At 36.5% G+C, this 13,139-nt stretch overlaps 2 protein-coding genes across 3 annotated transcripts; both read right to left on the reverse strand.

Annotated features, from left to right (window-relative positions):
* Positions 1–1,187: 1,187 nt before the first annotated feature.
* Positions 1,188–7,472, reverse strand: LOC133869041 (uncharacterized). 2 transcript variants are annotated; one of them, XM_062306020.1, is made up of 7 exons: positions 7,306–7,470; positions 6,605–6,703; positions 6,063–6,092; positions 4,141–4,242; positions 3,339–3,446; positions 1,869–1,923; positions 1,188–1,468 (listed from the first exon to the last, which is right to left on the reverse strand). In XM_062306020.1, the coding sequence occupies exons 2-7, from the start codon at positions 6,694–6,696 to the stop codon at positions 1,400–1,402; spliced, it is 456 nt and encodes a 151-aa protein (XP_062162004.1). In that variant the 5' UTR covers positions 6,697–6,703; positions 7,306–7,470; the 3' UTR covers positions 1,188–1,399. The 2 variants fall into 2 exon arrangements, with proteins under 2 accessions (XP_062162004.1, XP_062162008.1); XM_062306024.1 differs by lacking the exon at positions 6,063–6,092 and having other exon boundaries at positions 7,306–7,472.
* Positions 7,473–10,104: 2,632 nt separating this feature from the next.
* Positions 10,105–12,057, reverse strand: LOC133869033 (uncharacterized). The gene has a single exon (XM_062306014.1). The coding sequence runs from the start codon at positions 11,651–11,653 to the stop codon at positions 10,556–10,558; it is 1,098 nt and encodes a 365-aa protein (XP_062161998.1). The 5' UTR covers positions 11,654–12,057; the 3' UTR covers positions 10,105–10,555.
* Positions 12,058–13,139: the final 1,082 nt, after the last annotated feature.

Raw genomic sequence — 13,139 nt, forward strand, 5'->3', positions numbered from 1 at the left:
TTTGATTTTCGCGGCGAGAGATGTGATATTTTTTTTTATTTTCACCCTTGTTCATACTTCACAGGGCGGTGCAGAAAAAAAAACTGCTCTAACGTTGTTATTTCAACATTATTGGTCCAATCAATCCAGTAGTCCTACACAATTTTTGTCGGTAAATGAGTTTTCTCTTCTATTTGTGATGGATCCAACGGACAAAATCATCTCTCAGCCTAATAGTTAACGGTGTAAACAAAAGTAGGCCACCACATAAACAGTCGGATCATGATGTGGCGTATTGTCCCATCCCCACAAGTTACAACCAACAGGCCACATCATCTATCCTCCGTTGGACTACAGCTGCTTCTACAGATCAGCAGAAGCATATAATGCATAGAGAAGTAGGGTTGGTTGGCCGACCGGCCGGTTGGCAGCAAATTGGATTCCATTTGCTCCATCACTAAATACAAGATGAAATAATAATATATGTTTTTTATTTTTTATTTTCTTATTCATATCATTTGGTTTGTGAACCGAACAAAAAATACCTAAACCTTGTACATTTTTTTCTACTCATGCTCATGCTACTAGGAAATTTCTAAAAATGAGAGAAAATTTTGGCGTTCAGTTAGGATTGAAATCCACAACAATTAACTATTCAAATTGATAATAATTTAAACAGCTAATGTAAAAGAATCCATGCCAAAAATTATTTGAAGAGATAAATTCCAATCAAGCTCTCTCACGTTCATTTTTTAAATTATTAACAATTTGAATACTTAATTGCAAAAAGCATATTTAAGGCAGACAAAGCAAAGGTGTCTTCACATAGCAGCAAAGTAAAGGTGGGCCGAGTTCTGTCAAATTCAGCTTGGGCTTGTGACATTAACCTTGGATTATCCTTATAGGCTGCAACCGATTTGGGCTTACCCATATCAGCAGTCAGCTCAAGCCTTCATATGTAATCTGCACTTCGAACAATTTCCTTTCGTTTACAACAGAGAAATGAATAAATAATAATAATAATAATAATAATAATAATAATAATAATAATTGTGTCTTTCAAAATTTAAATTTGCTGACGCCTTGAATAGTCAAAGTATTAGAAAGCTTAATTAACACAATTATAAGACTTTAATTTTTTTTTTTTTAATATCTATACATGATCCATCTGGTTCATTTAGTAATTATATTATTTGTAGCAAAATTCATATCCAAGCTCATCTGACTAAACTTTCTAGAGAAAGATAACCAATCGAGTGGCGCTAACAAAGAAAGTGTAGACTAAAGAGGTAATATTTTGCATTGGCACATAATGATCTTTCCTTTCGCTTCCTTGCATTCAGTCCTTTCTTGAGTTTCTTCTTGAGGGGAGTGCAAGTCATGTAAGACGAAAAACCGAGATATACATTCAGGTAAAATATCAAAATATGGGCCCTCGTACAGATCTCTCTGCTGGAAGTTGCAGTAACTCCCGAATCCCTTCACAAACCTGTATGCAATCAAATGAGATCATTTGTCCATAGAGCCCAGAAAACAGAAAGAAAGAAGGACTTGTTCACAGGTGAAACAAAAGAAGCTAACTTTCATCATAAATGTGTCTTCCTCATAAAGAACTTAAATTCAAAATATCAAGAAAACTTTTATCCTTGGTTCACATTTTATCTTAAATGCTTCAATACAATCACGCCTCCCAAACTTGTTATCTTCCATCTGTAGTTTAATAGAATTTGAACAAACACGCAGCCCTCTTTAGAGAAAAGAAGAGGGAAAAGAGATACCCTGGCTTAAGGACCTCACTGGAAGATCCCTTAACTGGGTGTTCCAACTTTGCAAGAGATGTTAGTTAGAAAAATAAATAAAAGGCAAACCATCATTATAAATGAACATACCAGCTTTATCTGGGATTTAATAGAAGCAATTAGCTGAGTGTACTCCTCTATTTGCCTGCATAATTGAATCCAGCCGCATTCAGTTTGAATGTAGTTTGCACAAAATAAGAAAAGAAGCTTAAATATACAGAACAAGCTATTAAAAAAAATATCAAGTCAGATGAACGGACAGGAAAGAGCAAATAGTGTAATTAAACTACCATATTGGTGAAGATTGTAAGCATCAGATTCTATTGATGATTAAAATGGTATATTAAGATTTAGCAACCTGTGTAAGCCTTCACATCTTAAATAATCATTCAATGAACATTCAGAAGCGTGAATGTTAGGATCAAACTTGGCAGTGGCCCAGGAACCTTGATATATGAAAAAGAATCCATACAAGGACCAGAAAGCACATGCTTTGAGTAGAGTGTTTCTATACTAAGTTCAAAAAGTGCTATATAAGCAGCACTTTGATATAGTTGTAACCAAATAGATTTCAAGAAGTGCTTGAATCACTTTCAAAATTAGTTAAGCTATGCAACAGTAAACAAATAAATTTATACGAGTAAACACCATACTAATTAAGACTGCAATCAAGCCAAGTATTGGCTTTGAAACTCGGCTCAATAAAATATAAATAAATAAATAAAAATATGCCGGCTCAAGCTCAGTTCAAGCTCAAGTCGAGCTTCAAAAGGGTGTTCAACCTCAGATCTACCAAAACTAGCCAGGTCTGATCTCAGCTCCATCTAGACTCGAATAAACCAAACGAATTGAGCTCAAACTCGAACTCAAGTTAATTTCTAGTTTGCATAGACAAACCAAGAAATGCATAGATCAACCATCATAAATAAAGGAACGCGTATCTGTGGTGTCGAAACACAAAAGGAAAATTAGAAGAAAAAAGATAAAAATCATGACAGAGGTCCTTGAGATATGTGATGGAGTCACAGATGATAGGGTAGAGCGGGAGCTCTTGGATTGTGTGGTCCTTAGAGGGGAGAACTTAGCGGGTGATGGTTATGAAGAACTGGAGGTGGTCTCGCCATTGAGGAGGTGCATGGTGGCCTTCTTCGCCGTTGTTCCCTTCCAGGGCTTTTTTGATCTCATTGGCCAACACCGATGTGCCCTTGTCGAAGTGGAACGGGTGGGATCAATAAATTAGGTGGTTGACGTGATGACTCTATGTGGTCTTCTTTTTTTCCCAAGTGAATTTAAATGGCTTTCAGGGGAGAGGAGAAGGGGGGAGGGAGGGGAGAAGGCAAGGATAGGTAGTTTTTCACCAGACTCAAACCTAATTCATACGAGTTTAACTCGTTTAACACTTGAGCCAAATTTATTGTTTTAAGTTTGATTTGTTAAACCAACAAAACTTGAGTCGAGCTTAAACGAGTCAAACTCCAATTGTTCATGGGCAACTCAATTCATTACAGCTGGAATACAATTGATGATAGCATATCATGTTATAAAAGAAATACTGTATACCTGGTTAGCTTTTCTTCCCTTAGTGATATGAAATTTAAAGCTTCAGGCCAGGTGAACTCCACATGGAATCCAAGTCCAACATCAACAAATATGCGCCGTGTATCTGGACTGTTAAGCATGTACAAAACAGCCCCCAAACCATTAAAAATAAAATCAGGCTAAAACAGTAAAAATTGTAACTATAAACTAATTATCTCATTCAACACAGCTACAGCCAGTTCAATGCAAAATCTTAGTTCAAAGTGGTCATGCTCAGACTAAAACAACATATAAAGTGCCCATACTACCATGGACAGACTTGAAAGCTGGGCCACATTCTCCCGCCCATCCCCTACCCCCCAACCCCCCCCCCCCCCCAAAAAAAAAGAAAAAAAAGAAAAAAAGAAGCTATTTTTTCATTCATAGTAGGACATGATGGACAACAAAGGAGAGACTATCCTTTTAAATTGTTTTTTTCCCCTCCAAACATTACACATTTTTTTGTAACCCCATCACTGAAATAATTCATTCAATTCCGGGCCCGCAAACTATGTCCCATTGATCTGTCCCTGCATAAGATGTAAATGCTTTTTCCAACATGATCCATGATGATGATAATCAGCACCACAGGGAAGCAAGGACACTAGTAGCTAACTACGACATAATGGACAACAAGTGAACCAGCTATAGTATCATCGTTAAACGGAAGCAGAAAAATAACAAAATATACAAGATACAACTGCACACACCATACACGATCACATGTATAAGCATGAAAGCAGCACCACAAAGCATCAGAAAAGATGAGATGTTAGAGACTTACACATCAGCTTGCATGTACACTTCAGAGCCAAGATTGACCATGGTCCTAAGACTGGTTACACTATTTTTCTGTAGATTCTCTATGTTCCTTCGCAAATCCGAGCTATAAGTGCATAGAGTCAAGTAAACACAGACACCAAAAAGCACCAACACATGGGGTTGCTATGTTTAATGTATAGTTTATTCTCTGATAAATAGGTACTGCACAAAAAATAATAATAATAAAAATAAAAATAGAAAAAATTATGTTTCTGAAGCAACCCCTAAGCTAGTCAAAAGGAAACAGGAAGCAAGCTATATTTCTCAAGAAATGTGATTAGAATGATGGTCCTTGGACCAAATGGCATCTCCTCCCCACTTAAGAAGTGGTGGAGAATGGGGTGATGGGTTCAATCCCATGCAGGTGAGTAAATTGTGTATTATCCAGTGTATATATATACCCTAAACCTTTCCTCGTTTGAACCTTGACCTTAAGATTTGTCAAACTGAGAGGCGAAGAGAAAAGTTTATCTATTTTATTAAATTATTTCGTTAAACCAATGGTCCGTTATTGTAACATATAGCAACAACCATTTCATCCGACATGGGGTTTTTTTTTTTTTTTTCCAATGAATTTACATCTTTCATTAATGGAAATTTTTCCTTGGCCGGAAAGATATGTGGCTATACAATAGAGATTATGCAGAACAGATTGATTGGGTCGAAGAGTCATGGAAACACCTCTTTCTTCCATATTTTGGACCTTAGCTCCCATACCGAATCAATGGTTTACCCCTAGGTATTTTGAATGATTTAAATAAGAGACACTTTAGTTAACTATATATTATAGTTATAATTTATTTTATATTAATATGAAATATATTAATAATATAAAATCTAGTAAATCTAATATAATATTTAATATATACATATATATATACACACACATCTATGTATGTATAGATTGCCAAAGTAACTTTCATCTGTTGAGAAACAGCCATTTTGCTCGGCATTGTCGGATTACTAAGGTCGACTTTCTTCCTTGCTTGACCGGTGGATCTTGCAATCAAGCTCCCTTCTACCTTTGCACTCGATGGCCAATCTCCGTCTAGCCCAAAGAAACCTTTGTGTGCCTCCGTTAGCTTTTGGGAGACCTATGCCCTAAAGAAACTATCTATCTGAAACTGTTCCTTAGCCCGTAGGTCCTAACACAATGTTAAAATTTTAGCTTTTCCAAAGTGGTATCTTGCTATTAGTGCAAGAGCGCTCAATCAATGAGCTATTACGTAATACATATGTTGTAAGACCGTGTATGGGGTTGATGCTTGTCTAGTGCCAAAAGGTCAAGGAAGTTGGTGGCCTAATGACAGGGGAGCCAGCAACCGAAGTCCCGATGAATAGTGGACATAACAATAACAGTCCTAAGGTAACAAAATTACTTGTCGGGTAAGTTCTGACCCACACGAAGGGCATAATGATTTGGGCACTGTCTTCAAGAGACTCTGCTGGGCCGACACACTGAGAGACAAAAGCTAAGGGAGCAAATGGGATTAGATAGCCCAGTAGTCCTAGCCATAAACAATAGATTCTAGGTGTTGTGCATGTCGACCCGTGCAATGTTGTAGCTAATGCGTCAAGTCCCATCTATTGTGAATTCAAACAAATGTGGCAAATAAGAAATATATATGCACGAACTAATCAATAGTTCAAGTCATACTTGGCATAGCTAGGCCATCATGGACTTTAACCAGAGGCCTCGCTCGTAAAGTAAATCATCACACCTACGGTCCAACCGATTGGGAGAGAATCAATATATTTCTTTTCGGGAGCAATTCATCCATCCCGAATGCAGCATACAACTCTTCGGTGTACTGTGCTTTCCAAGTGTACTTGTTCCCCTCCTTATATAGAGACACACACACACACACAGAATGGAAAGGATACAAAACTTTTTGTTGTTCAAAGACCTTGTCCCTGCAAAATAAGAACAGAAAAATTAATGAAGCTACAAATCGCATTGTTTGGAAGTTTAGTGCTTCTTCCCACTTCTCATGTCACAACAAACATATCAACAAAGCACTATCCAAACTATATGGATTGGCCAATGAGATATTTGCTGCTTCTTAAACTATTCGCTTTCACAAAACAGTTGTGAATTTTGAAACCATAATAAAACAAATTGTACCAACTCAAATGATTGAGTTAGAATGTCAAGTTTCAATCTAGAACTTGTTAACAAACATATATGCTGCCTGAAAAAAATAAATAAAATAAATAAATAAATAATTATAAAAAGAAAAAAAAATGAAGATAGAATCTCTTATAAGAAAGAATAATGTGTTCTTTACAATCTATGTTGCATCCATTTAAACAAATCTCAACACCAACCAAATGGCATTGTTTTACTCTAATTAGGAGGCAGGTGGAGATATTTTTAAAAGCACTTTCAACGGAAATAAGCAAGAAATGAGTGAACAAAGACATACCGTTCAGCAATAGCTTGAACAAGATCTGGTTTCAAGCGTCGATCAACAAATTCCTCAAATCTCTGTACTTTCTCCTGGCGGAAGCTGTCCATTTCAATTCTGTCACATATTTAAGTCAAATTAGAGCTTCCCAATAAGTCACTAAACCACAGAGAGAAACTATGCCCAAATACATATGTTCAGTAAAATCACTAAAAGCAACAGGGTTTAGACTAGCATCTAAAGAGTTCAAGCTGATTACGAGTATGTAAGTTCTAGCAACTAACACAGTGCATGATGCCTACTTCATCTCCTTAATTCCCAAAAATAACAAAATCAAATGTATTACAAGTATTTTAGCAACCTATTTGATTTAGCAGCAGCACTACTATCAATTATTAATATCATTTTAGTTTCCAATCAAGTGAAATTACAACTCAGATAATTTTATTAGATAATTCGATAATGCTCTGCTTCAACCTTGCTAATATTTCTTTTGGGCATTTTATCAAACAGTTAAGGTAGACAGTTCTTCATTCGTTGCAACTCAACAACTAACAAGTATCTAATACAGTAACAAACTTTGGGTCAATAAATTTGGACCCCGTACTCGGAGTGGCAGCTTAAACAATCGAAATCCCAAATGAAATGCAAAATCCAAAATTGTAGAGCAGTGAAGGAGATTGTAGTCCATAAAGTTTTGTGAACGTTAACTTGCTCACCTCCTCAGTGTGCTTTCGTAGCCCTAAACCAGGCTGCAGGGGCCAAAAGGTTTGCACTGAATGAAAAAAAACACCCAACAGCTCGAGTTTTTAGAGAGAGAGGAAATGAGGAATTGCTTTGTGTCCGTTTCGCCGGTGTGAGCTTACCCAGAAAGAGAACTATTATTTAATAAATAAATAAATAAATAAAAAAGAGAGAACTATTAATACAATCGGCTCACTTTTTCTTTTTTCTTTTGGCTGTATATATTTACTGCAGAGTAGGTAATTTCATGTCTTAAAAATATGAATAATGGTATTTAGGCATGTTTGTTTCGGCTTTTTTTGATAAAATAAAATATGAGTAATATATATTTTCAGCTGAAATAATTTTTTTGAAAAATAATATAGACTGTAAAAAAATAAAAAATTCAATGATAAACTAACAATATCACATCAACTAAAAATGATGGTAGAATGACAAAACAATACAAAGTAGCATTTCTAAAAAATCTTTCATCTCCTTGCACGGGCTTTTCTTGAACGAATTTCATGATACGCTATCTCATTTTCGTCAGTTTTTACTTCATGCTGTTCTAACTCGTCGATTAATTTGTATGACCCTCGAGGAACTTTTTTATTTATTTCTTTTATTCCAATATATTTTTTTATAATTGTTTTATCCCTAGGATCAATTATAATTGTTTTATTCGATCTTCTGAATCAATTCTTACTTGTTTGTTTTCCGTAAATGAATAAAGTCCTTTTAAATTTAAATTTGATGTTGATTTTCCGGCAAACCGACTAATTACTACATGGACCCTAAAATTTTAAATTTTTCAGAATTTTTTTTTTTTTTTTTTAATGAGATAGACCCTCCAAAACTAATTTTTTATCCCTTAAAAAGTTTTTTTTTTTTTTTTTTTGTTTCTTCTTAATTTACCTCCACACTTAAAATTTTAATCCTGCCCTGCCTCCTTGCAGCATAAAATAGCAAAATTGGCTTAATGTATCAAGTTTCAATGATGTGATGGTTGGGAAGAGGTATTTTGATTGTTTTGTGAGGTTTGGTGGTTGAGAGATTGCTCAAATGGTCAATATTGATTTTTAGGAAATTGAATAGGAATGCGACAGAGGCGAAAGCATAGATTATAAATTTGGTTTAGATTTGTATTTGATAAAGCAAAAAATGGCTTACATCGCTCGGAGTATTGGTTGGAATATGTTTTACTTACTGAGTCGTAGACTCACCAATTTTCACCGATAAAACTGTTTGATTTTACATCAATAGCCGGAGGAGACGAGAAGGGGTCGGACAACTATTTGGATTACTACCCTCTAGAGTTTGGGGAGACTTAGCTTTTAGGGAAATGCTCAAAATATTCATGGTGCACAACAAGTGCACTACCACAAGAATTGTGCCTTGTGATAGTATATTTGTTGTGTACCATGAGTGCATGTATCATTCTCCAATAGTGTTTGTATGAGTTAAACTAAACAGGTGTATAAGTTGTGAATATACGCAATTATATAATCTTTGGTATTAACTTTATAGTTTCTAGTTAAGTTAAATTCAAATATATATATATATATATATCATAGCATTGTCATAAGGTAATAGTAAAAGCATCACGTGGATTAATGTGAAATATGGCATTTATTTGTGGTGAGCGTTACAAGGATGATTTTGAATTTCCTTTTTTTTTTCAAAATCAAGGTGGTATGTATAGCGTGCATATGTCAATTATATTGATATATATTAGATATGAATTATATATAATATTAAATGGGAGGGTGGTCGGGTTGTGTCCCGCATACGCATACCCTCAATCCGTTACCCGCCCGTTTTGGGCAATTTTTTTAAAAAAGATCCCGCCCATTAACCAACTCGCCAAGCATCCCTACCCCCTCACTAGTTAGGGGTAACTCGCCACCCCTCACCAAATGAGGGGTGGTTGGCCACATCTCTTCCTTTATTCTTTTTAAATTTTGTTTTTAATTTTATTTAAACATTATTTATAATTTAAAGTAAATGCGTCATGTGGAAAAAATGAACGGTTGATACTTAACATGTTAAATGCAAGCCACGTGTCATTAATTTATTAGTCTGACGTGACACGTTAACTAATTAGACAGCAACTTGGCAAAATGAGCTATTTGAAATAGAGGTAAAACTTGAAGACCTAATTACCAAAATTAAAAATCAAAGGGTTAAATTGAAATCGCACTAAAATTTAGAGACTAATTTAATTTTTCCCCAATAATTTGTAGCAATGAAATGTAATTTATCATTTTTCTATTGTTTCGGTCTAGGTGCATTCTAGCAGTATTTGTATAATAATGTGCTTGGCTGTTCAAAATTGATGGGAGGCAGACATAAGGACAAACCGCGAAGGCCCCAGGTGCTGGCCTCCTACCATCTCCTCGTCCAATTTCAACATGGTTTGCCCCCCCTTTTCCATTTCCAATAATCAGATTTATCAGCTAACATCTTTAACAACATAATAACGAATTAGCTCCTAATATTGTAAATGAGCCTCATGATCATGGAATCCCAGAACACACTGAAACAATTGAAGCTGCAGAAGCAGAACCATCTATTTATGTCATCAGTAGATACGAACAATGGCTATCATTCAGAGCTCTACATGCAAGAACACAAATATATTTTAACCATGCTCAAAACCTTGGAATATGGCATGGCAACTTGTATACCAAATTACTTTGGATAGTAATTTATTTCTAGCTTCTAGGGATGAATACTTCATGTAAAATTTATAAATTATAATGAAATTGAGATCAAGCTTTTTACTACGTAAGTGAGTACTCAAAGAACATGTAGTAATTTCTATAAACGAATTTAAAATGAATTTGAAGATAATTCTGTGTCATCTGCCATTACAAAAGTATATGCATTATACATGTAAAAGCCAAAAAGGAATTGTAGTTTCCAAGACTTTTCCTACAAGCAATATACCTCCTACAGTGCTGCAATACGAAGCTTTTTGATACCTTCCTTCCATCCCCATGCCCTTGTGATCAGCAAGAAGCCACTTTATGTACTAAAGTCAAATATCCATCCAAGAATTGAGAGCCATTTGAGGCAACCGCACCGCCTACAATATATTCTTTTGTGAAGGAATACTGTCGTACCAATACACCGATCCTGTTCTGCTGTTCAGCCGTAAATAAACAACTGGTAACAAGATCCTAATTTTCATCCTTCATGTTATTCAATCAAAAATGTTTTGCTAACAGTAAATCAAAATTACTAAGTAATATCATTGAATGCCATCCTTTCAGTAGAAACAGCCATTGTTTCTAGTATTGAGTGGCCTTCACCACCCAAAGCTTCCATATTGAAAGATCTACAACTGAAGTAGAAAACTGCACTCATCATGGAATCAATAAGCACCACAAAGGAAAACATAATCACCAAAAGAGGCCCTTCCCAGATCCTCGAAGACCCATCTCCATAGCTCAGCGTCTTCACTCTATGCTCAAACAATCCCTCAATAAACGCCATCCCAATTGTCGATCCAAGAAATATCAAAAGACCCACTTGAGTCTGGCCCTTAATCAACACACTGGACCGCAGCATTGCCTGCGGCCCTGAAACATCCTCCAACACTGAGATCACAATAGCAATGTTGCAAATAATGATTGCATTGGCAAAAATAACCGAAAAAACAAGCCCCATCATCATTGCAGCATAGACAATCAGATCCGGCGAAAACCCAATTACAACACATGCACTGCACACAAGAACAAGTAAAACAAAAAACAATGTGACACAACTAACAACCAACAAGCACACCCACACATACGTCGAAACAAGCCGTCTCCAAATCTTGGCAATGATCACATGAAACTTGGACACATCAAATTTTTTCCTCGAATAACTACAATCTACTGAATAAACCACGGCAGCTTTTGATAACAACGACAAGGTAATGTACAACGGGAAGCACATTGTCGATGAAACGGCCATCTCTGCGAAATGTTGGCACGAGTGTTTGACAAAAGGCCTAAGAGGCAGTCCACTGGACTTGGCCACCAACAAAAGCCTAACCGTCAGTCTCTTCACAATAGACTGTTTCACTAAAACATTCGATAAAAGCACGGCAGTCACTGGGCAAATGAGCAACGCGGTGATAATCATAAACCCCGACGAATTGTAGCGGAGAATCTTAACGGATTCTCTTAGGATCTCCAAGGCATTCATTGAACGGAACTGGGAATTAGACCCGGTAATGTTATCAGCGGATTCCAACTCAAAGTTTTGTAAATGGGTCTCTTCGGATCCGTCTTTTTTCAGATGATCGGACCTATTTCTAGGTGATGCTCCACAAGAAATCTCCATTTCCATCAAATTTTTTTCTTTACAAATTCAACAATTTGGAGAAACAAAAAAAGATCTTATAGAGCTGGAGCTAGGTCTGTAACTGAAAAATCAAGAATGCAGGTACTGTACAAACAATGCGAAACAGATCTGAGAAGGTGAAACTGGTGAAAGAAAGCGAGTATCACGCAGTTGATAAGGGCACAGTACCTGAAAATGTGGGTTTGGCGGTGATGATCACAAGGCAGGTCACATGGTAAGGCATGGTCGCTAGGAGTGAAGGCTGTTGAGGACGGGACTCATGGCAGAAAATCAAGATGTGATTTATGGGAGCGAGAACGGAGTTTTGGAAGAAAAGGATTTGCGCGAGGCGTGTGATTTTTGGCTTCGAAAAGAGAATGTGGACTTGGCGTCGATGACTTATTTGGGGGCTCCAATTAACGTGTGCGGAAGTTTAGTTCGTTGAATTTTACAGCGGTAGATCTGACAGCCTCACATTAATGCACATTTTGGTCGGTACTACTTTCTAGTGTTTTTATTTGTTTTTTTAAATAAAAACTCAAAACTATATATATAATCAAAATCGATTTCAAGGAAATCAAAATCTATCTTGAAAGGTTTCTTAGATTTCCTTAGGGTGCATAGTTGGGGATCTACAACTGTTTCAATTATAAAATCAGATTCCGTAGGAGAGGCATTTCCTTCCTGGGATTCTTCATCTTCTAGTTGTGTGTCAGCTGTATAACATGGATGACTCACTTGGGAAGTTGTCTGGACTCCCTTTAACTTAAGTTTTCTTAATTCTTTTTCCAACTCTAGATCTCGTCACTTTAGTTCTTCCGTCGAGGTAGAACCAGCAAACGAATGCCTAGCTGGAGTCTTATCCTTAGGTTGTCTAGATGATCTAGACCTTGGCACTTCAGATCTAGATGCACTAGATCTTGCAACTTCTTCTATGAAAAGATTTGACTTAGGGGTTAACTGAGAACCTCGGTCGAAACTGATCTTAACAGTACCATCCAAGTACTGCTGGATATAATCTAGGTCTCCTAGATTATGCCTTATGAGATTAGGCTTAAAACTTTCATTGGTCAAACTCCACTCTTTGGGTAACTCAATGTCAGTCCAATTAATAGTTTGAGGAACGTGAATACTCACGTTACTCTGGCTACTTTGAATCAACATGGTTTGACCAGTTGGGCTTCTATTGATTGCCTGGAAGTTCATGTTAGTTCCAGTGCACTTATAGTAGATCCTGTAAATCAAGGCTAAAGGTTGGACTCCTTCAAGGATTTTGTATCCTTGAGTTCTGATACTTAGGGTTAAAACCTTTAGGATATGGGGATCACTTAGACTTACGGTGAAATCAGGGAAACAGTCAAAATAGACTGGCCCGTCATGCATGGTTGCTTCAATGACTAGTGAACTCGAAAATAAGCTATGCCTTGAACTTCAGACTTCAGCTCCTTATATAGACTTTAGGAGGACTTAAGGCTGGGATCACGGGATGCTA

The sequence above is a fragment of the Alnus glutinosa genome, chromosome 1, assembly GCF_958979055.1.
Source record: "Alnus glutinosa chromosome 1, dhAlnGlut1.1, whole genome shotgun sequence".
Classification (NCBI taxonomy): Eukaryota; Viridiplantae; Streptophyta; class Magnoliopsida; order Fagales; family Betulaceae; genus Alnus; species Alnus glutinosa.